General features: G+C 44.6%; 3 protein-coding genes across 3 annotated transcripts; 1 reads left to right on the top strand and 2 right to left on the bottom strand.

The window, feature by feature from the left end:
* Positions 1–7,051: 7,051 nt before the first annotated feature.
* Positions 7,052–13,431, top strand: LOC145404373 (vitelline membrane outer layer protein 1-like). Its single transcript, XM_080275897.1, has 5 exons — positions 7,052–7,094; positions 7,356–7,489; positions 11,983–12,139; positions 12,310–12,495; positions 13,316–13,431. The coding sequence occupies exons 1-5, from the start codon at positions 7,052–7,054 to the stop codon at positions 13,429–13,431; spliced, it is 636 nt and encodes a 211-aa protein (XP_080132023.1).
* A 1,227-nt stretch (positions 13,432–14,658) lies between these two features.
* Positions 14,659–18,107, bottom strand: LOC145404380 (perlucin-like protein). The gene is made up of 4 exons (XM_080275903.1): positions 18,002–18,107; positions 17,153–17,332; positions 16,010–16,135; positions 14,659–14,780 (listed from the first exon to the last, which is right to left on the bottom strand). The coding sequence occupies exons 1-4, from the start codon at positions 18,105–18,107 to the stop codon at positions 14,659–14,661; spliced, it is 534 nt and encodes a 177-aa protein (XP_080132029.1).
* A 4,519-nt stretch (positions 18,108–22,626) lies between these two features.
* LOC145404387 (perlucin-like) lies at positions 22,627–26,266 on the bottom strand. Its single transcript, XM_080275910.1, has 4 exons — positions 26,218–26,266; positions 24,379–24,564; positions 23,825–23,947; positions 22,627–22,751 (listed from the first exon to the last, which is right to left on the bottom strand). The coding sequence occupies exons 1-4, from the start codon at positions 26,264–26,266 to the stop codon at positions 22,627–22,629; spliced, it is 483 nt and encodes a 160-aa protein (XP_080132036.1).
* Positions 26,267–27,655: the final 1,389 nt, after the last annotated feature.

Consider the following 27,655-nt stretch of genomic DNA (forward strand, 5'->3'; position numbering starts at 1 on the left):
TCCATCTGTATCTGCCACGATTTCTCCATCTGTCTCCTGCCAACTTATCCATCTGTATCTTCATCAATTACACCATCTGTCTCTGGCCAACGTATCCATCTGTATCTTCATCAATTACACCATCTGTCTCTGGCCAACTTATCCATCTGTATCTTCATCAGTTTCTCCATCTGTCTCCTGTCAACTTCTCCATCTGTATTTCTTTCCAACTCCATCTGTCTCCGGTCACTGCTCCATCTGTATCTTCATCAAAAATCTCCATCTGCATCATCGCCAGCTATTCCATCTTTATCTTCCTGGTTACCATCAGTTACCCTAGGCTGATGGAAGAGGGTAACTGTGTGAAGTGTTGTGGTATTAGTAACTCTGCCAGAAGTAATCCCGGGGACTTCATGCCTTCTCTTCCCTCCAGTAATCGCCAGTTGAACAGTACCTCGCAAATCCTCGTCCTCATCTCCTCCTCGTCCTCCATCTCCTCCTCGTCTGTTTAAGCTCAAGGAGAACGTGTAGATGGGGGAGGATACCCTGTTTAGTTAATACAGGGCAGCTTTACCTCTTTGTCGCCGAGCTGTTGAACTGTTAATTCATTTATTGATAATTGGGAAGATGATCACTAAAAAATCCTTCCCCTGTTAGTCTGTGTTGTTTGGTATTTCATATTCGTCATTTATTTATAATTATGTTACATTTAGATGGATTTATTTACAGTAAGACACGTATTTAATAATCAAACTGTTGGAAGGGCCCACTTGCCGAGAGAGAGAGAAAGAGAGAGAGAGAGAAAAAAATCTAGTGGACCCTCCTCCCCCCTAATCATGCCTGAGCCCATAACGTGCGTATAAATGAGGTTATTCCCCGTAATTTAGTGGCAAAATAAGACAATATATCATCTGCATCCTTTCCTCAGCACTTCTTCGTGACTGGCATCGTATATCACTGTTAATTCTGGCGGAGATTTACGTTCTTTTGCGGGTAATTTCTCGTAGTTCAGTGGCGAGATAAGACGTAACACTTCTTCGTGACTATTATCGTTGGTGTTAAGTTCTGACTATCGCTTGGCATGCGGGATGGAGAGATGGTTATTTTAAGACAAAGTGGACTGAGTACGGTATGGATCGACGCGGCCTTCACTTCCCTAATTCGACTAATAGCGTAGTGCAACCAACTCCTCTAATATTCTGTGTAATGTGTTTGCCTGGGAGGGTACTTCTTAACGCCATTTGCAAATTGAAGTTGATTGTAGGAACTGACCTGCTGAGACAAATACTCGTCAAGTGTTGTAGTTTATGGGGCAACGCATTTCACTTTGTTGATATTAATTAGCCTCAGACATCACTGTGGCTATAGTTCTTTCACCTTAACTTGGCCTAGAATTTCGTCCTTTTGTAGCTTATTTCACGTAGCTCAGTGGCAGAAAAAGACAGTGCTGCGGCTCTACGTCCATACCATAGCACTTCTTCGTGACTAGCATCATATTCTAGTGTTAGTCTTTAGTTAAAATTCAGGATTCGGGGGAAGAGCAATTTTAGGCCAAGTTAGAGTGAGAAGAGTATAGTAGGATTTATTATTATCGTATCACCTTAACTTCGCCCAGATCCTTTTGCAGCTTATTTTACGTAGCTCATTGGCAGAACAAGGCAATACTGTACTGTAGCGGTACATCCCAGCACTTCTTCGTGACTATACCATATTCCAATGTTATTCTCCTGCCACAGCAAAGTAATTAGGAGGGAAAGATGGTAATTTCCGGCCAAGTTCGAGTGAAAAGAGTATAGGAGAAGGCGTAGGTACTGTATTTTTCTTTGCACTTAGGCCTGTGAAACTCCCTAACACATTTTTCTAATCGATTTATTTTGTTAAGCACACCTTACCGTATTCTTCTGTGCTACATGAATATTTCCAATGTCGCCATACTCTTCAAAAATAACACAGAAAAGGATATTAACCAGCCGTATCCAACAATAAATCGCTGATGAAGAGGTGTTAGGGAGCTTCCTTAACCATGTATGAGCACCATGGTAGTGATAGTATGGTATCTGTAGTGTAATAGTGATCATATGTCAACTACGTAATGTAACACTGTAGCACTAGGCGTTCTCTAGAAATATTTTAATTATTAAGTAGCCTAGAACACTGTTTTGTTTGTATATATGGCCTTTTATACAGGGTAGTTCATAAACAGCGCTCCACTTGAAAGTCCTGGAAATATTGTGTTGCGGGGACGGCTCAGTGTGCTGGTTTGGGCGTGGGTGTGGCTGTGGGAGTAGGAAATGAATAAATGATGCAGGGTAGACATTGATAACGCTGTCTGTCTGCTGGTGTGGGCGTGGGTGTGGCTGTGGGAGTAGGAAATGAATAAATAATGCAGGATAGACATTTGGTAGAGTGAGCCTTCCCCACAAAAAACGAGAGATCACCGGGCGAAGTGAGAGAACAGTTATATATGAAATTCAATTTATTATCACATACGCCCAAAACAAAGAACGGAACTCAATTTTCCCCCTAATATATTGATCATTTTTTGGGTCAGTAGTCAATTACAAACTAACGAGATAATTTGTACATAAGAGTGGCGTTCTTTGTGTCATGAATAATTAGGCTGTCACGGCGTTATGATGAGGATGATGGGGTTACGTGGTAGAGGGTATTGATCACGTATTGTAAATCAGTAGACGTGTAATTGACGTGTAGTAGATGTATAGTTACGTGGTAGAAGGTATGGAACACGTAAATCAGTAGACGTGTAATTGACGTGTAGTAGATGTATAGTTGATGTAGTGGATATCCTTTGTTTCCTGCATGTACGTAATATATCCATTGGTACTGTACTGTAGATTTATTAACCTCTAAGTTACCTCTAAGTTACCTCTTAAGTTATCTTTAAGGTTACCTCTGAAGTTACCTCTAAATTACCTCTACAGGTAAGTTACCTCTAAATTACCTCAAATGTTACCTCTAAACTACCTTTAAGTTACCTCTGAGTACCTCAAAATTACCTCTAAATTACCTCCGTAAGTTACCTCTAAGTTACCTCTAAATTACCTCTGAATTTCCTCTAAGTTACCTCTAAATTACCTCAAAAGTTACCTCTTCTTGCATGATTGTTTTCTATGTACAGGGTGGTGCATAAATAGCGCTCCACTAGACTCGCAGCAGGTGGCGTTTTTGTGTTGTGGGGACGACTCAGGCTGCTGGTGTGGGCGCGGGTGTGGCAGTGGGAGTAGGAAATGGATAAATGGTGCAGGGTAGCCTTTGATTACCCTGAGCCGTCCCCACAAAACACGAGAAATCACCCTCAGTGCAAAAGGGAGTGCTATATACGAACTACCCTCCATATCCCCTCTTTACTCTCATCTCTACCTCCTTTACTGCCTTCACGTGGTGGCACCGATGTAACCAGGCGGCTCCACTGCCCGGTTATACACTTTATTTATTTATTTTTCATTAGGAAATTGCCCAAGTTTAAGTGAACAATAGGTTGATAATTAGATAGATAATAGATAGATAGATATGTGGGCAAATTCTTGGTTGCAGAAGGAAACCTATTTTGAAGGCTTTGTGTGGATTATTGTGCATGGTTTTTTAATCTCTCTCTCTCTCTCTCTCTCTCTCACACACACACACACACACACACACACACACACACACACACACACACACACACACACACATACACACAATATCGTAGTTACAAAAGGAAAATGATCTTAGGCTATAACTTTGTATCCCAGTCCAGATTTACTGTATACCCGGGTTGTGTATGTATGTATGTATATGTGTGTATGTATGGATATATGTATGTATGTATATGTGTGTATGTATGTATATTTATGTATGTGTATGTATGTATATGTTTGTATGTACGTATGTATGGATGTATATGTTATGTTTGTATCTGTGTGTGTATGTGTAGATGTATATATGTGTATATAATGTATGTATCTTTGTATGTGTGTATGTGTAGATGTGTGTATGTACAGTATGTATGTATATGTAATGTGTGTATCTTTGTATGTGTGTACTGTATATGTGTAGATGTATATATGTACAGTATGTATGTATATATCTATGTATATGTTTATATATCTGTTTTTGTATGTATCAGTGTATGTGTGTATATGTCTGTGTATGTATGTATGCATGTATGTCAATATTTATCCGTACTGGAAAGCTATAAGCAACACAATATTAACATCAATACAGGGTGATCCGTAAATAGCGCTGCACTAGAAACACCTGGGGATACTTTGTGTGTTGCGGGGATTGCTGAATCTGCTGGTGTGGGTGTGGCAGTGGGAGTAGGAAGTACGTGATGCAGGGGAGACACATAAGCCGTCCACGCAACACACGAGAAATCATGGGGTGGAGTGGAAGGGAGGCGCTATGTATGGATCACCCTGTATTTTTGTTCGTCCTCGCCACCTTCAGATTATTTACTCAACTCTGGAGAAACTTGCAGGCTAGGGAGGTTAGATACGGCCTTCATGGACACCCCGGGCACAGCATTTTATTCCACAGTGAAATGAAAGCATTGTAGGAGGCACAGTGATCCCATGGTTATCGCACATAGTTGGTGGCACCCCTAATGTATGATAAAATTACGCGAAAACGAAAGCACAGAACCTATGGGATTTATCGTATTTGGTCCTGCGCACCCCACATGTAAAACCAAATCTTCCCTTTTACAACCCACCAAATACAGACCAACTTTTATGGTAAGTATCAGAAACCCATATAGGCACGGTTAGAGTAATAGAAAGTGATGAAAAGGGCACAGTAAGGAAGAAACACGTATAGAGGCCTGAGATGGGTGTGGGGTAAGGGGTTTTGAGGCTAGGGGGTGGAGGGTTAGCTGTCTCACCATCTGGGATTAACTCTTCGCGTATGAGCTTTGAATCCCTGAAAGCCATGAGGAACAGCAGATTGCACCATCTTTGTCAGCAGAAACCAGTTCAGCTGCGAGATTACGATTTTTTTTTAATTAAAGAAAAGTGTGATAACGGTAGGAGTTCAAATTTTCGTCTAGCAGTAATGACAACCCACTCTAACCACGTGAGGGACAACCAAGGGATCAATGCCCTGTGTTTACTCTGCTGGCCAGCGTATGCATGATGGGGAGTGGATGGTGTGCTGAGAGGTGCGTGGTTGTTGCACTGAAACTGCTCTGTCATGTTACCGTAATTGTTGCTGGTGTGTTTGTTGTTGCTTAACCTCGATCTTTGTGGCTGAGCAGACCCGTCGATCACAGGTATGCAACTGTTTCTGTAGGCCCGTACAGTACATACACTGTGCAGGGATCCGGCGCCCAGTTGTGATAGACACGGACCGGGGTCATCCTCAAGGCGAGGTGTCCTGTAGGGAAGTATGAGGTTTGGCCCCCCGGTGGACGCCACAGTTGCATGTCTCCACGAAGGGTACACAGTGCCACCACGTGTAGGGTCATCGTCGATTCACCAACATTAACATACAACAGTGAAGCGTGCACGATACATGAGGGACGTAAATCAAGAGTGGGAACTGTTGAAGAAATGCAAATTATAAATCCATGCGAAGTAAAGTGGAAGGAGAGGTGGACGAGTGAAAGGATTCGTGAAGTATGTGGTGTGGAGGTGAATGTGTGGGGGAAAAAAAAAAAGGTGGTTCGACCAAGTGGAACCAGAGTGACAGACAGACTTGGAGACTGCAGTCGAATGTGCTGGTTGAAAGGAGGAGGGGGAGACCGGGGACGAGATGAGGATATAAGGTGTGAGAGTATGTGAGAGGGCGGTGTGTCATGGGAAGAGGGATCGTTACTGAGTAGGGACAGAAACGCTTAGAGTTCCTTCTGTCGAGGCGAATCTTTGTACGATGCTGCGTCAGGTAATAAATAAATACCTGTATAGACAGACAAGTAAGTAAACACACACACACATACACACATTTAATATATATATATATATATATATATATATATATATATATATATATATAATATATCTATATATATCTATATATATCTATATATATCTATATCTATATCTATCTATCTATATATATATATATATATATATATATATATATATATATATATATATATATATATATATATATATATATACACACACACACAGTATAATGCGGTATTATACATATTTTATATACATGTTATATATATTATACGTATTGTATATATGTATTTATTTATTTTATTTATGAGAGAGAGAGAGAGAGAGAGAGAGAGAGGATGGCAAGTGCGACGAGACAGGACAATTTTTATAATATGTGCTGTGATTCACCTGATTGCACTGAGAACGACCACATGCAATACCCATGGCTTTGTTGTGGCTTTAGTGTTGTAGTTGTTGTTGTTCTTTTACGCAAACTCATCTGAACATGAACCCAGTGAGCTGCAGGCTGAAGTTTTTCCTTCACCCCACCCCGAGGACGTCATTGTGTGTGTGTGTGTGTGTGTGTGTGTGTGTGTGTGTGTGTGTGTGTGTGTGTGTACTCTTGTTGGTATCCGACGATTATAGTCAGATTATGAGAGAAGTCAAGCATTTAAGGGATTCATACCACACTCCTCGGTTTCTGTCTACATCTGTGTATCTATCTATTGCCTGACCCCGCGTTCTGTGAGTGGTTGCCTAGACGGAATTACCTCCAGGCTTTTCTATCCCTACTCAGCAACGACCACACACACACACACACACACACACACACACACACACACACACACACACACACACACACACACACCTCTTATCCTCCCATTTCGTACCTGCTTATCTCCCTCCTCCCTCCCTCTCTCCTCTCCTCCTCACTTTCTCTTCTTCTATCCCTCCTCCTCCTTTCTCCCCCCGCCCACCCTCTCCCACCTCTTCATTCCCCCCACCCACACTCGATTCTCCCATGCATATAAACATGAGAACTACCAGCAGTCCCAACACACTTTATCATCATTTATACCAACATTTAATACCAGTTTTGTCCATTACCAACTTTAATACCAGCTTTACCACAATACCAACATTTAATACCAGTTTTGTCAGTTAATACCAACTTCAGTACCAACATGGGCTTTGTTTGCAAGGCCACTTTGTTCCTTTGCCTGCTGGGTGAGTATATGTCGATTGTTACCTGTTTCTACTGTGCTGGGGTAGCAGCTGCTACTACTACTACTACTACTGCTGCTGCTACTACTGCTATACTACTGCTATTACTGCTACTACTACTACTGCTTCTACTTCTGGTACTACTACTACTACTTTTACTACTACTACTACTACTACTACTACTACTACTACTACTACTGCTGCTACTATTACTACTACTACTACTACCGGCCCAATCCTTATACAGTACATCTCTTCCTGTAGGGGTGGTATTGGGTGGAGAGAGAGCCCGCGAGACGCACATCACCCTGGCATTGGACTGGGCTATGAACTGGGGGGACTGGGGACCCGAGGAGTACTGCCCTTCAGGTGCCTTTGCCTACGCCTTTGAGATCAAGGTGGGCGCTGAGAGAGAGAGAGAGTAAATTCGATACAGTACCATAGCAAGGAAATTTATTGTGTAGTGAGTGGCTTGAACGTGTGTGTGTGTGTGTGTGTGTGTGTGTGTGTGTGTGTGTGTATCACGATGAACTATTGATTATATTCAGTATTATTCATATTCTGTCTGTTTCACTTTCCAAAGCACATTTCTCTTTGTACCTGTGTAATAAGTTGGTTTCTTTCCTTCATATCTTTCGCCTGGTCACCGTTTTTACTCTTTAATCTTGTCTTTTTGAGAGAAAATGAAAGATACCAAGATGTGTTATATTTCAAGGCAGACCCAACCCTAGTTAAAATATATACGTCCCTCATCTTCCCCCCAAACCCACGAAAAGGGGAATGGTGGGTGGAGAAGGGTTGATTTCTGCCTGTATGCAAGCTGATTACCGCCCATTCGAACCAGCGGCAATAATAATAATAATAATAATAATAATAATAATTAATAATAATAATAATAATAACAAGTTTTCAGAGTCAGATGATGGCAGGAAGTAGCGGGGAAGGGGGAGGGATGTGTAGGTATAGTGGAGTGTAGGTATAGTGGAGTGTAGGTATAGTGGAGTGTTGGTACGGTGGAATGTAGGTATGGTGGAGTGTAGGTATAGTGGAGTGTTGGTATGGTGGAGTGTTGGTATAGTGGAGTGTAGGTATAGTGGAGTGTTGGTACGGTGGAATGTAGGTACGGTGGAGCGTAGGTATGGTGGAGTGTTGGTATGGTGGAGTGTTGGTATAGTGGAGTGTAGGTATAGTGGAGTGTTGGTATAGTGGAGTGTTGGTATAGTGGAGTGTTGGTATAGTGGAGTGTAGGTATAGTGGAGTGTAGGTATAGTGGAGTGTTGGTATGGTGGAGTGTAGGTATAGTGGAGTGTAGGTATAGTGGAGTGTTGGTATAGTGGAGTGTTGGTATAGTGGAGTGTTGGTATAGTGGAGTGTTGGTATAGTGGAGTGTTGGTATAGTGGAGTGTAGGTATAGTGGAGTGTAGGTATAGTGGAGTGTTGGTATAGTGGAGTGTAGGTATAGTGGAGTGTTGGTATAGTGGAGTGTTGGTATAGTGGAGTGTTGGTATAGTGGAGTGTTGGTATAGTGGAGTGTAGGTATAGTGGAGTGTTGGTATGGTGGAGTGTTGGTATGGTGGAGTGTAGGTATGGTGGAGTGTAGGAATAGTGGAGTGTAGGTATAGTGGAGTGTTGGTATAGTGGAGTGTAGGTATAGTGGAGTGTAGGTATAGTGGAGTGTTGGTATAGTGGAGTGTTGGTATAGTGGAGTGTAGGTATAGTGGAGTGTAGGTATAGTGGAGTGTTGGTATAGTGGATTGTAGGTATAGTGGAGTGTTGGTATAGTGGAGTGTTGGTATAGTGGAGTGTTGGTATAGTGGAGTGTAGGTATAGTGGAGTGTTGGTATAGTGGAGTGTAGGTATAGTGGAGTGTAGGTATAGTGGAGTGTAGGTATAGTGGAGTGTTGGTATAGTGGAGTGTTGGTATAGTGGAGTGTTGGTATAGTGGAGTGTAGGTATAGTGGAGTGTAGGTATAGTGGAGTGTAGGTATAGTGGAGTGTTGGTATAGTGGAGTGTAGGTATAGTGGAGTGTAGGTATAGTGGAGTGTTGGTATAGTGGAGTGTTGGTATAGTGGAGTGTAGGTATAGTGGAGTGTTGGTATAGTGGAGTGTAGGTATAGTGGAGTGTTGGTATAGTGGAGTGTTGGTATAGTGGAGTGTAGGTATAGTGGAGTGTTGGTATAGTGGAGTGTTGGTATAGTGGAGTGTAGGTATAGTGGAGTGTTGGTATAGTGGAGTGTTGGTATGGTGGAGTGTTGGTATGGTGGAGTGTTGGTATGGTGGAGTGTTGGTATGGTGGAGTGTAGGTATGGTGGAGTGTTGGTATAGTGGAGTGTTGGTATAGTGGAGTGTTGGTATAGTGGAGTGTAGGTATAGTGGAGTGTTGGTATAGTGGAGTGTAGGTATAGTGGAGTGTTGGTATGGTGGAGTGTTGGTATGGTGGAGTGTTGGTATAGTGGAGTGTTGGTATGGTGGAGTGTAGGTATGGTGGAGTGTTGGTATAGTGGAGTGTTGGTATAGTGGAGTGTTGGTATAGTGGAGTGTAGGTATAGTGGAGTGTTGGTATAGTGGAGTGTTGGTATAGTGGAGTGTTGGTATAGTGGAGTGTTGGTATAGTGGAGTGTAGGTATAGTGGAGTGTAGGTATAGTGGAGTGTTGGTATAGTGGAGTGTTGGTATAGTGGAGTGTAGGTATAGTGGAGTGTAGGTATAGTGGAGTGTTGGTATAGTGGAGTGTAGGTATAGTGGAGTGTTGGTATAGTGGAGTGTTGGTATAGTGGAGTGTAGGTATAGTGGAGTGTTGGTATAGTGGAGTGTAGGTATAGTGGAGTGTTGGTATAGTGGAGTGTAGGTATAGTGGAGTGTAGGTATAGTGGAGTGTAGGTATAGTGGAGTGTTGGTATAGTGGAGTGTTGGTATAGTGGAGTGTAGGTATAGTGGAGTGTAGGTATAGTGGAGTGTTGGTATAGTGGAGTGTTGGTATGGTGGAGTGTAGGTATAGTGGAGTGTTGGTATAGTGGAGTGTTGGTATAGTGGAGTGTTGGTATAGTGGAGTGTAGGTATAGTGGAGTGTTGGTATAGTGGAGTGTTGGTATAGTGGAGTGTTGGTATAGTGGAGTGTAGGTATAGTGGAGTGTAGGTATAGTGGAGTGTTGGTATAGTGGAGTGTTGGTATAGTGGAGTGTAGGTATAGTGGAGTGTAGGTATAGTGGAGTGTTGGTATAGTGGAGTGTTGGTATGGTGGAGTGTAGGTATAGTGGAGTGTTGGTATAGTGGAGTGTTGGTATAGTGGAGTGTTGGTATAGTGGAGTGTAGGTATAGTGGAGTGTTGGTATAGTGGAGTGTTGGTATAGTGGAGTGTTGTGAGAGTCTGTCCTGCTTTACTGATAACTGGATGAGGCACAGCTGGTGATTCTCATGGGAGTGACCTGTAACTTAACCACTGCACTTCACTACGCCTCTACACCCCACCCCACCCCACCCCGCCCCGCCCCGCCCCGCCCCGCCCCGCCCCACACTACACTACAGTACACCACACTACACACCACCACACCACACCACACCACACCACACTACACGACACTACACCACACGACACTACGCTACACCACACGACACCACACCACACCACACCAGATAACACATACAGTCCCTTATCTCCGACATACGTAATTTCGACATACTTCCTGGCTTTCATAAAATTATATAACAGTTTAAGTAAAATTGCGTTGTGTGTTTTGTCCTTGGCGCCGTCCGATAAGTTAGTGACTACATTGCACAACAGAAGATGCAAAAGGCGGAGTGGAGTAGCAGAACATTGACATTTATAAGCTTTACCTTTACCATAAGGCGCTGACGAGGAGCCTGCGCGTGGTGGCACTGTGTACTTAAGGGGAAGCAGCTGCAGCGTCCACTCAAGAGCCAAACCTTCTCATATTTCCTTGCACCTCGCCATGGGGATGGACCCTGGTCTAAACCCTGGTGAGGCACTGTCTACCACAAGGGGGCGCCGGATCCCTACACGGTGTATGTACTGTACTGTACCTGCAGGACGGCCCCACAGAACCCATTGCTTACTTGTGTCGACGGGTCTGCTTGTGTCGATGGTTCAGCTTGGCCAGACAGACTGGGAATAAGCGACAACATACTTTACCACAAGCCTGTTGAGTGTGTAACGTTGCATAAAAGTACCTTGCATACAGAGTGAGACAAAATCAACATAATGTGGTGCATCATGGAGGTTAAAGTGGATATTCAGCTTTGAAAATAGATTCCTCTTGTCACATCATAGGCATACCGTGTGTGTAGAGCTGCAAGACAGAAGGTGGCCTGGTGACTGAGGTGTGATGGCCGTAAAATGTGAAACATCATGGGGTGGGAGGGAGGAGGGACTTAGAAACCCGAAAACTGATTTTCATCGTCATTAGTTTAGGCCAGATGTGTTCGCAAAGTATCAGTATCAGATGTAAAGGTGGTCGTAGTACTGAAATGTTGCGTCTATAACATGTGCTGCATTGAGGGGGGTGGGGCTGGGTAGGTAGGAGAGACATATCATTGACAAGTTTTATCTTTGCTATGTGCCATTGGGTGTGCAGTTGTACAAGCAAAGGTGGCTCGGTGACTAAGGGATTGAACTGGTTATATCCTTCTAAAGCCATAGTATCCTTCCTCACACAAGGAGAAGTATATGAGAGGAGAGGTATATGAGAGAGGGATGTACGAGCTGGGAGCAGGGCAGTGAAATAGCGGGGGACAGGGCAACATGAAGGCGATTTGTTTGTGGCCACCCCTTACGGGATTAAGACGTCTGGCAAGAGATAAGTAGATAGACACAAGGGGATGCAGTACAAAAGCATCATCATTGTGAGGAGACTAATTCCCAGGCTCCGTGCAGGTGGAGAGTGAGGGCGCTGTTGATGACACTTCCATGAACGGCATCCAGCTGTACTGCCGTGCTGTGTCTGACGTGGGCAGGGACGGAACACCACCCAAGAGAGACGCCAAGGAGTACACCATCACATCTACCGTGCAGAAATGGGGAGACTGGAGAGGTGAGACCCTGTATGAGACCAGGGGCGTGCGTGGGTAATTAGGAAGAGAGAGAGAGAGAGAGAGAGAGAGACTTTTGTAACCGGCAGGGAGAAAGAGGTAGGTACTGTAACGCCTTTGAGGCTCACTTGTCGACGTCCCTGTACCTTACCTTCACCTTCACCTCGTTCAGGCAAGCGTGAGTGCCCCGAGGGACTCCTGACGGGGCTGAGGATGAAGAGCGAGGAGGACCAGGGCAATTTTGTGGACGACACGGCAGCCAACGACCTGGAGATGCAGTGCGACTACTCCACGACGACCCTCAACGGTGGTGGCAACACCTGGGGCTACTACAGTGGATGGGAGTCGTGTCCGGCAGGTGAGCAGAGGAGAGGGTCAGGTCCAGGAGGGGTCATATCAAAGAGGGGTCATGTCAAGAAAGGGGTCATGTCATAGAGGGGTCAGGTCATGTGGGAGAAGGGTGGATGTGAACTAAAAGGAGTCATGCATGTCTGAGAAGGAAGAAGGAACGGGGAAGGAGCTAGGGGAGGCCTTTCTCATAGGTAAGAGGAAGATGGGGAGGAGGGGGAGGAGCAGAATGGAAGAAAGGAAGGGGAAGGTGGGGGAGGCCTTGTCTATGAGGGAGAAAGGGAGGGGGAGTAGAGGGGGGGGTTCATGGTGAGAAAGGGAGGGGGAGTAGAGGGGGGGGTTCATGGTGAGAAAGGGAGGGGGAGTAGAGGGGGGGGTTCATGGTGGGAAAGGGAGAGGGAGTGGGGGGGTTCATGGTGGGAAAGGGAGAGGGAGTGGGGGGGGTTCATGGTGAGAGAAGGAGGGGAGAAGAGGCGGAGGGTAATGTTTAAGAGGAAGAAAGGGAGGTGTCGTTCCTGAGTAGGGACAGATGCCCTTGGAGGTTCTGTCAAAGCCACATCTCCCTATTATGCAGCGTTAGACAGTACATCTCTCTCTCTCTCTCTCTCTCTCTCTCTCTCTCTCTCTTGGCAGTTTTAAGAGAAGTTGATGTGAAGTGAGTATAACTGCCACATATTTAAAAAGAGTATAACCGCCAAGTGCATCATACTAGCATCATATTCTTGTATTAATCTGTTGTTATATCCGAGCATTGATGGCGAGATGGCAGTTTTGAGACCAGTTGATGTGACAGGAGTATAACTGCCGTATTTCCTCCCCTCGTGTGCCAGGTTGGGCCATATGTGGACTTGAAACACGCGTAGAAGCTGAATCGGCCTCGGATGACACTGCCCTCAACGATGTGCGTATGTATTGCTGTGACGCCACCGTTACGCCCGTCGCCTAGGAGGACCCACGTATTCCCCGCTCACCTAATTCCCCGTCTTCACTCTAGGCAATATTAGGAACCTCAAACAGCATTCTGACGGTTTACATTGTGGTATTTTCATCACCTATAGAGGTATCTGTGTTTTATTTGTGTGTTTCTTTGAAATCACACTTCGTAGTGCTAGAAATCAACTAATTAATGATCCACGGTTTGAATTTTATATGCATGGGTGTTGTAAAATGCATGTTTTTTTTTTGTTTTTTTTCTGATAATTCCTGTGGTCAACTAATTGTAAACATGGAGCTTTTGATTTTTGTATTTTGATTTTTGTAGTTGGTTTAAATCACACTGCATGAAATGTATTAATAATAGGTCACTCTTAGCTGTTTATATTTAGTCTGTTCTTAATCACATTTTTGAAATCTTGTAATCAGATAGTTAGAAAAAATTAACCCATTGATTTTTGTAGAATGTGGTGAATGTTTTTGGCGTATCCGATAGAGCCAGGATTCCGGGGGCTTCAATGATGAGTGAATGGAAGCGTGGCCTATTTGGATTGGGCAAGTTTGTGCTGTCTGGACATTGCTACTCCTCACCCTGCCCTTGGGTGGGAAAGGAGGTCCGGATGATGATTATGATGATGCTGATGATGATGATGATTTATGTGGTTGTTTAAATCACACATATTAATAGTTATAGAAATCTGCTATTTAATTATACACTATTATTATTTTACATGTATGGCTCTTGTAAGTCACACTTTTTTTTTTTTTCATGGGATGAGAAGATGTAATTCGAGTACTGATGGGGAAAGATAACTACTGATAAATATAAAGATAAGTACTGAATATTTATCAAGGCCTAATTGGATAAAATGTCCAAGATATTTACAAGGAAATAAAGGAAAATGAAACTACATATTCTAAAGTCATCTTCGATTTGTCACATGTCTTCTGGTGTTTATATTTCCACTTGACTATGACCTCCAGTCTTTTAAGGGCAATGTGTCCAGGCATCTCGAAATGAGCGGATCTTGAATTTAGTGTTTCTCTCTCTCTCTCTCTCTCGCGTTTTTTGCTGTTTCTTTGTTTCCCTCACTTTCTCGTTAGCGCGGTTTCATATACGATTTAATGCCATATTCTCTCTCTCTCTCTCTCTCTCTCTCTCTCTCTCTCTCTCATTTTCCCCCGTTTCTCTTCCTCTCTAGATCTTTTTCACTTTACGATACAGCGTCATTGCATCGCGTTATTGCATGCAGATGGGGTGATAAAGTTTGTCACAGTCCTCGTCGTTGAAGAAGTACATTCGGCTTTCGTCCAAGGCCAGGCAGTTCTCGTCACTCCCCCCTGAGGGCTCGTTCTGGTACCCTGTTCATGGACAAGGAAGTTAGAGGCAAAAAAGGCAGGGAGTTAGAGAGGGGAAAGGCAGGGAGTTAGAGACGGGACAGGCAGGGAGGTAGAGGCGGGAAAGGCAGGAAGTTAGAGGCGAAAAAGACAAGAAGTTAGAGGCGGGAAAGGCAGGAAGGTAGAGACGGGAAAAGGAATATGTAGGATAGAAGGAAGTTAGAAAAGGGAAAAGGAATATGTAAGTTAGTCCTTATATAACGCTCCTCTTTCCGTATTACGATTTTGTCTTTCCTTATCAGTGTCTTATCTTTCTTTTTTCCTGCTCCCGCCATAACCTCCACGCCCACACCTGCACACTGAGCCGTCCCCGTTCCAGTGTAGTGCTATTTCCACACCACCCTGTATGGTGAGTGTGTGGTAGGAGACAAGAGAATGCTTTATATACTGATTCTGTACACACTGCCATAGCTGTAACACACACACACACACACACACACACACACACACACACACACACACACACACACACACAGCGTTTAGGTCACGACTGAAAGAAAAATAAAAACATCCGATGTGTGTGTGTGTGTGTGTGTGTGTGTGTGTGTGTGTGTGTTAAATTTCTCTCCACACACATTCATAATCCTTTCAACCTTAGCGCCTCTCTCCTCAAATGAATTTATAGTTCAGAATATTTGGAGAGAGAGAGAGAGAGAGAGAGAGCACTAAAACGTATAATAAAACAGCACTAAAGAGAAAATGAAACAAACAGCAATAAACGAGAGAGAGAGAGGGGGGGGGTTATGAAAATGTGTGATACATGCTGGAAAGTATTTTGGACTTCGAAGACAGACAGACAGAGACGAAAATGCGGACACAGATAGACAGGTAGACAGACAGACAGATAGATAGTTTTAGAAAGATAGATAGACTGAAGATTGGATTATGCAGTTCCCAGAGAGTTCACTTAATCACCTTTCTCTCATCGTTGGCCCCAAAGGTAGGTAGATGGGCAGGTAGATAGGTAGGTAGATGGGTAGGTAGGTAGGTAGGTAAATGGGTAGGTAGGTAGGTAGGTAGGTAAACAGATATATAGAATGGATGAATGGAGGCTGGATAGATTGACAAAAAGATGAACACAGATGGATGGGTGGATGGATGAAATGCTAGATAAACAGAGGTAGATAGATAGATAGACAGATAGATAAAGAGATAGACAGACAGATAGATAAACAGATAGATACAGTCCTTACCAAAGATGGAGTTATGGAGTGCCCAGAAAGGCGTGCCCATGCTGACTCTACTCTCATCATTGACCCACAGCCAGTCGCCCTCCACCCTCTCATCGCTGCCCCCCACCCAGAACGACCCCTCCAGTGCTGCGGGGGAGGGGGGGAGAGGGGGTTATAGCTCCTAGGACTCACTTCATCTCCTAGGATTCACTTTAGTGCCTATGACTCACTTTACCTCCTAGGTTTCACTGTACAATCACTATGGCTCCTATGACTCACTGATGTCTATCAGTCTTCCATGATTCACAAGGGAGAGTGGTCGCGGAGGAACGTGCATAAGAGGAATATAGGGGTTGAATTTACATTTGTGACTCATGAATTTACACTGTGGCTCCTATGACTCTTTTTCCAATCACTGTCGTTCTAGTTTAACAATCTTAGATCATCCAAAGGGGTGGTTGGTGTTTATTGCTCACGTAATGCCACTTAGGGATACGTGAGGCTGGTCACTGATCTTAAATGTCAGGACTAACTTGCCTAGCCCCGGGCTTCTATGCTCTTCATGGGGCGACGCTGGATTAGATGATGATGATGATGATGATATCATCCTGGGATAGTATATATTAGTAGTTCATCTTGCGATAGTATAATGGTATAACTAACAGTATATCTGCGTATTAGGCATCCGTAATTCATCCTGTGATAGTATAGTTGTAGAACTATTTACCATGGCTGAATATATTAAGTATTTGTAATTCATACGGTGATAGTCAAATGGTATAACTATTTACCTTATGTCTTGATGTATTCCTAGATCGTCCTGAAATAGTGGTTATTGCCTAATACTAGTCAATCTGGCAGAGTAGACCCGTCGACCACAAGTAAATGCTTCTGTGGGGCCATCCTACAGGTACAGTATAGTACATAACCTATGTAGGAGTCTAGCGCCCCCTTGTGATAGACAGCGTCTCACCAGGGTCGAACCAACGTCCTTCCCACGGCGAGGTGCAGGGAATTATTTGGTTTGGCTTCTGGATGGACGTCGCAGCTGCTCCATCCAGAGTACACAGCGTTGCCAAGTGTAGGCTCCTCGCCGGCGTCTTTTATAACAGTAAATAATAAGTAAAATTCTAGATAAATAATAAACAGGTGTAAGTGATTTACCGTATGTCTTGATGTACTCGTAGACCATCCTGAGTCCCGTGGCCGTCTTGATGGTGGCCAACTCCCCGCCCTGGTCCTGGCAGTGTGTCCTGGCAGATGTCCAGTCCAGGGCATGACTCATCTCAAGGTTGAAGCACGTCCCCTCCACCTCCACCCACCCCTCAGGACACCCATGGCACGCTGTGGAGGTAGGGCAGGAACGTGATGATGATGATGATGATGATGATGATGAGGGCTGTGGTGGTATTGATGGTAGTAATGATGATGATGATGATAAGGGCTGTGGTGGTATTGATGGTAGTAATGATGATGATGATGAGGGTTGTGGTGGTACTGATGGTAGTAATGATGATGATGAGGAGGAAGAGAATGAGGAGGATGAGGAGGAGGTGGGTTGTGTTGATATTGGTGAGGATGATGATGATGATGATGAGGAAGAGGGTTGTGGTGGAACTGATGATGATGATGAGGAGGAGGAGGAGGAAGAAGAAGAGGATTGTGGTGGTACTGATGATGATGATGAGGAGGAGGAGGAGGGAGGTTGTAGTGGTGGTGGTGGTGGTGATGATGATGATGATTAAGTGGGTGAATATTTGTGTGATAAAAATGATGATTGATTTCATGTACAGGGTTAGTCTGTTTTATACATTCCTCTTAGCGGTGTTTGTCTGGTTCATGTGGCTCTCTCTCTCTCTCTCTCTCTCTCTCTCTCTCTCTCTCTCTCTCACACACACACACACACACACACACACACACACACACACACACAATATAAGCGTAATTAATGCCTCATAGGACAGACTACCAAAAAAAAAGGAAAGAAAGAAAGAAAGGAACTAGCTCACTCACCCGCCACGAGAGCGAGACCCAAAACAAATGCCAAGTTCCTCATGGGGCTGGTGGCTTGTGTTGACGTAGTGATGTGTGTCTGTGTGTGGGGGTGACTGAGAGGCATACCCGTCCCCCTCCCTCTTTATATACCCTCCCACCACTCTACCGTTTGGCTGTCTGTCTGATTATTTGTGTATTTTATCTGTCTACCCATCTGTCAGTCTATTTATCTCTGCATCTGTCTGCCTGTCTGTTTTCTCTGCTTCTGTCTATCTACTTATCTTTAGGCTTTATGCTGCTGTACCATCTTGCTTTACGTCGAAGAAAGGCATTTGGCACTCTTTCTGTTTCTGCCTGTTTGTGTATTTTCTCTGTCTGTCCATCTGTCTCTCTAAATTCAGCTCGGTCTGTCCATTTATCTCTCTGAATTCATCTCGCCTACATCACTTAAAAATAGAATATGTCTCCGTTGGAATTCTCCTTCGCTCCCACCTCACACCCTTCTTTCCTTGGCTTTCCCGTCTCTGTCCATTGTCTTCCACTTTCCTTCTCTCTTTCCCTTCCTTTCCTTCTCTCCCCCTCCTCATGTTGGTCTCTCCCTCCTCTCCCCCTTTCCTTGTCTTCTCCTTCCCCTCCCTCCTTCCTTGACTTTCCCTTTCCTTCCACTCCTCTCCCTTCTATCCTCGGCCTCCCCTCCTCTCCCTCCCCTCCTTTCCTCTCCTTCCTTTCCCCTTCCCCTTAGCCTCCCACTCCACTCTCCTTTGGTCTCCCTCTCCCCTCCCCTCACTTCCTTCTGTGTCCCTGCTCTCCCCTTCCCTCTTCCTTTTTCTGTTTTTTCTATCCATGTCGTTACTCTTTCACTCTTTTCCTTTCTCCTCTTTCCCCACCTCTTCTTCCCCATACCTCCTCTTCCCATTCTTCCTCCGCCTTGAATGTCCTCTCTCCTTTCTCCCTCCTCCTCCTCCTCCTCCTCCTCCTCACTTCCTCTGTCTTTGAAATTCCCTTCCTTTTAATACCTCGATCATTATCATCCTCCTTTTTCCACTTCTCTGCACATTTTCCTTTGCCTTTGCTCTTATTCTTTTATTCATCTTTTTTCTTCATATACTATAATTCTCTTCCTATTATTCCTTATTTTTATCTTAGTCATATTTCATCTTTCTCCTACTCTTCCTGTTTCTCTCTGATTTTCTGTTTTTCCCTTGTGTTATGTTCTTGTCATCCTGTTTTGTCCCTTAGTCTTGTATTCCCTTTCTTGGTTCTTTTCCTATTTTGTTCACCCTCTTTTTTTTTTTATTATTATTATATATTCCTCTCCTTTTTTTCTTTTTTTCCGTCTCATTTTCCTCTTCTTGGTTCTCGTCCTATTCTTTCACCCTCTTTATCTTCCTCTCCTTTTTTCATTTTTTTTCCTTCGTGTTTTATTAATATTGTCTTCCTTCTCTTCCATATTGTCTTTGTCATAATTTCATCTTTTTCCTTCGCTTCCCTATTCTTCTTTTGTGTTTTATTTTGTCTTCCCTCTCTTTTCATTTTTCTTCATTGTCTTATATTCCTCTTTTTTCTTCTCTATTTGCCTCTCTCTCATCTTTATTTTCCTCTTTTTCCTTCTCTCCCCATTTCTTTCTCCCCCTCTTCACCTCCATTTCCTCCCTCCCTCTCTCTCTCTCTTCACCTCCATTTGCTCCCTTCTCTCGCTCTCTTCGCCTCCATTTCCTCTCCTCGTCCCTTCTCTTCACCTCCATTTTCTTCCCTCTCTCCCTCTTCATATCCATTTTTTCCCTCCTTCCCCTCTCTTCACCTCCTCCTCCTCCTCCTCCCCCCTTCACCCTTCTTCCATTACCCTGGCGCCCCATACCCACCTTCCCACGCCTCCGTCAACGCCCTCACCTGCATCTGATTAGGACCCACACCTGTAAGAGGCCAAGGTGATTCTCAAACATTTTTACCTGTTGTTTGTCTGTCTCTGTGTCTCTTATCTGTCTTCCTAATCGTATGGGGTGGCAACAGACAAATCGCCTCCATGTCACCCTTTCCTCTCATTTGGCCTCCCTCCCCCCAACACACACCCCTCTCATATATCCCTCTTTATTCCATTCCTCCATCTCATCCTTGGTCTCCTCCTCCTCCTCCTCCTCCTCCTCCTCCTTTCCATTTGGCTGCCCTCCTTCCAACTCACACCCCCTCTTTCATATAGCTCTCCACTCTATCCCTGCATCTCATTCTTGGTCTCCTCCTCCTCATAATCATCATCATCATCATTCTGGCTGCCCTTCCTCCAACTCACACCCCCTCTCTCATATACCTCTCCACTCCATCCCTCGCTCCCTTGGCCTCCATGTCCTCTTCCCCTTGTACACATTTGATTTCATCCCTTGTGTCTTTCCTTTTATATTTCCTCTCGTTCGAAGCTGTTATTCTTTTTTCCTTCCATGTAATTCCTTTACCTTTTCATACCTTCATCTAATCCCTTTTTTTCCCCACATCAGGAGCGTAGGGACCCGGGACTAGGCTAATTACACTATTTTACAAGCGATTATATTCAGCTTATCATTGCCTCCTGTTCTGCTCCTCTCACCTTAACTTGGCCCAGAATTTCGTCCTTTTGCAGCTTATTTCACGTAACTCAGTGTTAGAAGATGGTGCTGCTAGGGCTCTACCGCCTTTCCATAGCACTTCTTCGTGACTAGCACCATATTCTAGTGTTAATCTATTACTACAAGCCTGCTTTCAAGATGGAGAGATGGCAGTATTGGGCCAGGTTGGGGTGGAAGGAGTGTAGTGAAGGGAATATTGAAGAGAGGAAAAATGTAAATGATGATTTTGTGTGTGTGTGTGTGTGTGTGTGTGTGTGTGTGTGTGTGTGTGTGTGGAGAGAGAGAGAGAGAGAGAGAGAGAGAGAGAGAGAGAAACCAGCCGAAATAAAGAGCAAAGTAAGTACTGTGCACATGTAAATATAAAATTCAGTCCATATGTAAGTGTAAGTACAGTACACATGTAAGTCTAAGTACATTGCACGTGGATGTCCAAGTACATGTAAGTATAGTTCACATGTACCGTAAGTCTACAATACAGGTGTGAGTTATGTATGTGTTGTAGGGTGGGAGTGAGGCCAGCTGAATGTGTGTGTGTGTGTGTGTGTGTGTGTGTGTGTGTTACGTGAGCACTAAACCCCAACCACCCTCTGCAACGGCTCAGTCCGATTAGAGCGCCTTAATTATTCAATAAATCATCAGGCGCCACAATTTGGTTATATGGTTACCATCCAGTGTAGTAAATGGTTTCCGTGTGTACAGGAAACCCTTTGGCTTGTCACTCAATGTAGAGTCACCCATAGGCTGAAGGAAGACGAAAGAATGAAGGAAAGAAAGACAGAAGAGGAAGGATGGAAAGAAGGATGAGAGGAAAGGGCAGGCACCCTAGAGCAGCACTACATCGAGTGAGCGGATGATGAGTGCCTCCTCCAATCACTAATAATAATAATAATATTATTTTTATTATTATTATTATTATTATTATTATTAGTAGTAGTAGTACTATTTATTATTTATTATTATTATTATTATTATTATATTCCAATTTTGCTCATTTTTATAGACACACAGGATAATAATCCATCACAAAATCCATCACTGCCTTTATTGATGTTCATATGTTCTTTACACTATGGTTACCTTCCTTCCTTACTCCTCTCTCTTCCATCTTTTTCTGTTTCCTCTTCTGCTTTTTATCTTTCCTTGCTCTCCTTTATTCACCTATGCTGTATTTATTTATTTATTTTATTTCCTGTTTTACTTGTCTTCCCTCCCTCCCTCTCCCCCTTTCTCCCATTCTTTTTCTTGTCATTTACTCTCTCCTCTCACTTATTCCTCTCTCCTTTTTCCTCCCATATCTTCCCCTTCCTCCGTTCTTCTTCTCCCTCTCTTCTCCCTTCCTTATTTTTCTCTCCTATTTCTTCTCCCTTCCTCTCTTCTTCCGTTTCTTCTCCCTTCCTCCCTTCTTTCTTCTCCTCTCTCTCTCTCTCTTTCTCTTTCTCTTTTCTTTCCCTCCCTTCCTCTCAACTCTCTCTCTTCCCTTCCTCCCTCTTTTCTTTCCCTCCCTCACCTCTCAACTCCCTCTTTTTCCCTCCTTCCCTCTCCTCTCTCTCTCTCTCTCTCTCTCTCTCTCTCTCTCTCTCTCTCTCTCTCGTCTTTCCCTCCCTCCCTCCCTCTCCTTTCAACTCTCTTTTCCTTCTCCTCCCCTCTCAACTCTCTCTTCTCTTCCCCCCTCCCTCCCATTCCTCTTAACTCCCTCTTCTCTCCCTCCCTCCCTCCCTCTCCTCTCAACTCTCTCTCTTCTTTCCCTCCCTCCCTCCCTCTCCTCTCAACTCTCTCTCTTCTTTCCCTCCCTCCCTCCCTCTCCTCTCAACTCTTTTCTTTCCCTCCTTCCCGTTCCTCTCCTCTCAACTCCTTCTTTTCTCTCCCTCCCTCTCCTCTCATCTTTGCCTCTTCCCTTCCTCCCTCCTCCCTCCCTTCCATGCCTCTTTACTGTCTCTTTTCTCCCTCCCTTTCCTCTCAATTGTCTCTTCTCTCCTTCCCTTCCTCTATTCTCTCCCCCTCTCTCCTCTCAACTCCCTCTTTTCTCTCCCTCCCTCCCTCCCCCTGCTACTTCATCTGACACACGGGGTGGAGGGCGAGGTCACAGTTCACGTCGTTCAAGTAGTACCTCCGCGTCTCGTCCAAGGCCAGGCAGTTCTCCTCACCTCCCCCTCCAGGCTCCTGTGACCACCCTGAGGACGACATGACAGGTTAGGGAGCTGTCTGTCTGTCTGTCTGTCTATCTATTTGTCTGTCTGTCTGTCTATTTGTCTCTCAGTTAGTCTTTGTTCATCTGTCTTTCCTCTGTCTATCTGTCTGTCTCTTAATGTGTCTGTCTGTCTCATATCTGTTTGCCTGTCTGTCTGTCCTTTTCTCTTTCTCTGAGGACAGCAGTACATGAGGAGATGTTAGTGGGCTGTCTGTCTGTCTATCTGTCTGTCTATTTGTCTCTCTATTTGTCTGTCTATCTGTCTGTCTATTTGTCTGTCTGTTTGTCCATTTATCCATCTGTCTTCCTCTGTCTCTGTTTACCTGTCTGTCTTTCTCCCTGTCTGTTTACCTGTCTGTCTCTGTGTTTGTGTATTTGTTCATCTGTCTGCCTGTCTGTATCTTTCTCTTCCTGTCTGTCTGTCTGTCTGTCTGTCTATCATTCTGTCTATCTATCCATCCCTCCTTCAGACTTTATGACAACCCTGTGAACGATGGAGATAAGGAGAGAGGTATGTCTGTCTGTCTGTCTGTCTATCTATCTATCTATCTGTCTGTGTCTGTGTATCTGTCTATCTATCTATCTATCCATCTATCCATCCTCCCCTCCACCTTCCTCCTTATAAACAAATCAAATGAAGAGGAAAGCTATACACTATTCACTCTACCTTGGCCCAAACTTACCATCTCTCCATCTTGAATGCTGAGTTGCTGCTATAGATTAACACTTGAATATGATGCTAGTCACGAAGAAGTGCTGTGGCAGGACTATTTTTACTCTGTCTTGGCCTAGAATTACCATCTCTCCATATTGAATGCTGGGCTGTAACGACATTGACTAGAAAATTATGCTAGTCACGAAGAAGTGCAATGGACAGTAGGTATGCTAGTCACGAAGGAGTGCACTGGACAGGAGGCGTGCAAGTCACGAAGAAGTGCAATGGACAGTAGGCATGCTAGTCACGAAAAAGTGCAGTGGAAAGCAGGTATGCTAGTCACGAAGAAGTGCAGTGGACAGTAGGCATGCTAGTCACGAAGAAGTGCTAATTATCCTTACCCAGCAGTTCGGAGGTGATGGACCAGAATGGGGTGCCTCTGTCTATCCTTGTCTTATCCACCCAGTGCCAGTCGCCCTCATGCTCCAGGTCTGACCCGCCCAGCCAAAAGGACCCATCTAGGCCTGGGGGCAAGGGGGAAGTGAGGAGACAGTGCTGCGGTGAGTGACGGAGGGGAATGTTTGTTGGTGGTGGTGGTATTATTATTATTATTATTATTATTATTTGTTGTTGTTGTTGTTCTTGGTGGTGGTGGTGGGGTTATTATTATTATTATTATTATTATTATTGTTACTATCATCACTATTATTATTAGTATTAGTATTAGTATTATTATTTGTTGTTGTTGTTGGTGGTGGTGGTGGTGGTGCTGTTGTTCGTATTAGTATTGTTGTTATTATTATTATTATTATTGTTATTGTTATCATCATCATCATCCTCGTCACCCAGAAATGTTCCCTACTTATGCTTGTTACTGAATTTGTTGGAGTGGTCTCGTTGTTAATGATGATGATGATGATGATTATACTGAAGGATATTATGGCCATCCACTCACCATACGTAGCAATATACTCGACGAATCTCCTGTGCGTGTCTGGCGATTTTGGCATGGCGAGGGTGGAGGGGGTGGTCAGGTTGGTGCAGAAGTCCCTAGCGGCCGACCACGTCCCCTGGATCTCCGGCCGGAAGGAGTAGCAGGCGCCGTCAATCTCCACGAAGCTTGTGGGACAGGTGATGGCCGCTGCGGGAGGGGAGACGGTGAGGGAGGGAGGAAAGGAGTGAAGGAGGGAAGGGGTGAGGGAGGGGACGGGTGATGGAAGTGTGGAGTGAGGGAGGGAATGGATGAGGAAGGTGTGGAATGAGGGAGGGAACGGGTGATGAAGGTGTGGAGTGAAGGAGGGAGGAAAAGGGGTGAGGGAGGTGTGGAGTGAGATAGGGAAGGAGTGAGGGAGGGAACGGGTGATGGAGGTGTGGAGTGAGGGAGGGAACGGGTGATGGAAGTGTGGAATGAGGGAGGGAAGGAATGAGGAAGGTGTCGAGTGAGGGAGGGAAAGAAGGTGTGAGGGAAGGTGGGAAGGGATAAGGGAGGCATGGAATAAGTAAGGGAAGGGGTGAAGGAGAGAGGGAAGGGATGAGAGGGGTGTGGAGTGAGGCAGGGAAGGAAGGGGTGAGGGAGGTATGGAGTGGGGAAGGGAGAGTAAGAAGAGGTGAGGGAAGGTGGGAAGGGATGAGGGAGGTATGTAGTGAGGGAGGGAGGGAAGGTGGGAAGTTATGAGGGAGGTGTGGAGTGAGGGAAAGTGGGAAGGGATAAGAGAGATGCGGAGTGAGGGAGGAAGGGAATGTGGGAAGGGATGAGGGAGGTGTGGAGTGGGGGAGGGAGGGAAAGAAGGGGTGAGGGAGGCTTCAAGTGAGGGAGGGAAGGACAGGGTAAGAGAGGGAGGGGAAAGGTGAGAAAGGGGGTCAGGGAAAGGGTCGAGGCGTGGAGGGAGGGAGGGGAAAGGGTGAGGGAGGTTTGGACGAGGGGAATGGGAAGAGGTGAGGGAGGTAGGGGCGATTTTATTCACCCTAGGGTATATTGCAATCTAGAGGGGTTAGATAATGGATTCATAAACCATACTGAAGCCTCCCTGAAGCTGAATAAAATCGTCTGGAGATAAATGAGGAAAAACATAGGTCAGCTGATTGAAGAGGCTAATGGTGTTCTATGAGGTTTTGGATATTTCGCAACACTTGTACATTAGCGACCTGTTTTGGATATATCACGGCAGTATCTCTTGCTTGCTGTTGATGGGAACGATATCAGTATTAGAAAAAAAAAACATACAATAAAATAACTAATATGTAAAATCAGACTTTTCAGCAGTTCAAAGGTGTGCTGCATGCCTGCTATGGGGGTGTGGGTGGATGCATGGCTGGTCAAAAGTGTGCTGCATGCCTGCTATGGGGGTGTAGGTGTATGCATGCCTGCTATGGGGGTGTAGGTGTATGCATGCCTGCTATGGGGGTGTAGGTGTATGCATGCCTGCTATGGGGGTGTAGGTGTATGCATAGCTGGTCAAGGGTGTGCTGCGTGCCTGCTATGGGGGTCTGGGTGTATGCATGCTTGATATGGGGGTGTGGGTGTATGCATGCCTGATAAGGGGGTCTGGGTGTATGCATGCCTGCAATGGGGGTGTAGGTGTATGCATAAGTGATGTTGAGTAGCAGCGTAAAACTTCTGAGCAACGGAGAGTGACTTTTTGCACTAAATTAAAAAAGAAAAAAAAAATAAGCGACCGTTTCGGCAAGTGAGGGGGGTTGTCTTCCCACCCTCTTGCCCCCTCCCCCGAAATAAATCGCTAAGGAAGAGGCGCTACGGAATTTCGTGTGCCTTTTAAAATAGGCGTAAACTCACTCGCCGCGGAGGAAAGCAACGCTGCCATGAAAGCGTAGAGGAGCAACATGGCGTCAATCCTGCGTCACACCAGCTGAAAGGCCTGCGTCACACCACCTGAAAGGCCTGCGTCACACCAGCTGAGGGCCTGCGTCACACCAGCTGAAGAGCCTGCGTCACACCAGCTGAAGGGCCTGCGTCACACCAGCTGAAAGGCCTGCGTCACACCAGCTAAGGCCCTGGTGTTACTCCCTCTTATATACCAGTCTCTTCGTTGGCCATATTCTCGTTGATTTAGGAGAGGGTCCCTTAACACCTTTGTCTTAGCGATTTATTTTCTATACTAGATCTTGATATTTTTGTGTCAGTTACGTATATCGTTTTTATATAATTAAATCGGTTGCGTAGATACCTTAAGAGTGAATATTAGCGTGCGGAAACATGCTAGTCACGAGGAAGTGCCGAGGACCTCCGTAACTTTGAATATCACTCCATGTGTTCGTTCCCACCATCCCTCTTCCCATATCTCGTTCACATACTCCAAATGGCTTGCACCCTCCTCCCTAACACCATTTCCAAAGCGATTTATTTTGCTTATTGCGTCTTACTGTCCTCCTCTGTGTTATAAATCTTTCAATATGGCATGTATTCTGAAGTTCGGATTTCCTAACACCCTTTTCCTAAGCGATTTATTTTGCTTATTACGTTTCACTGTCCTCCTCTGTGTTATAAATCCTCCAGTGTGGCTTGTACTTTAAAGCTTGTATTCCCTAACACCCTTTTCCTAAGCGATTTATTTTGCTTATTACATCTTCCTGGCCACGTCTGGGTTGTATATATATATATATATATATATATATATATATATATATATATATATATAGATATATTCTTTAAAAATCGCCATACTCTGCACAGATAACGTACAAAAGGATATCAGTCAGCTATATCCAAAAATAAATTGCTAAGGAAGAGGTGTTAGGGAGCTTCCATAACCGACGAGAATACGGGCTATACTCGTACTCCAAAACACATCTGCCTTAGCGATTTAGTTTGCATATTACGCCTTAACCATCCACCGACATGCTGTAGTTTTAATATTTACTTAGTTTGTATTAATAACACAAGACAATATTCAAATAAAATGTGCGAAATAAATCACTAAGGAAGAGGTGTTAGGGAATCTCAGATCATTAATGGCAGAAGGAGGATGCAAATAAAATATACTCTTTTCACCTTAACTTGGCTCAGATTTTCGTCCTTTTGTAACTTAGTTCACGGAGCGTAGTGGCGAAAAGAGAAAATGCATTGATTCTATTGTACATCTTTCCCGTAGCACTTCTTCGTGACTAGAGCCATATCCCTGTGTTAATTTGTTATAGCTCAGCGCTGCACATGGAGAGATGGCAGTTTTAGGCCAAGGTGCAGTAAAAATAGTCTTGCCATGCCACTTCTTCGT

Source organism: Coenobita brevimanus, chromosome 7 (assembly GCF_032717465.1).
Source record: "Coenobita brevimanus isolate Jiangsu-jjx chromosome 7, ASM3271746v2, whole genome shotgun sequence".
NCBI classification, from domain to species: Eukaryota; Metazoa; Arthropoda; class Malacostraca; order Decapoda; family Coenobitidae; genus Coenobita; species Coenobita brevimanus.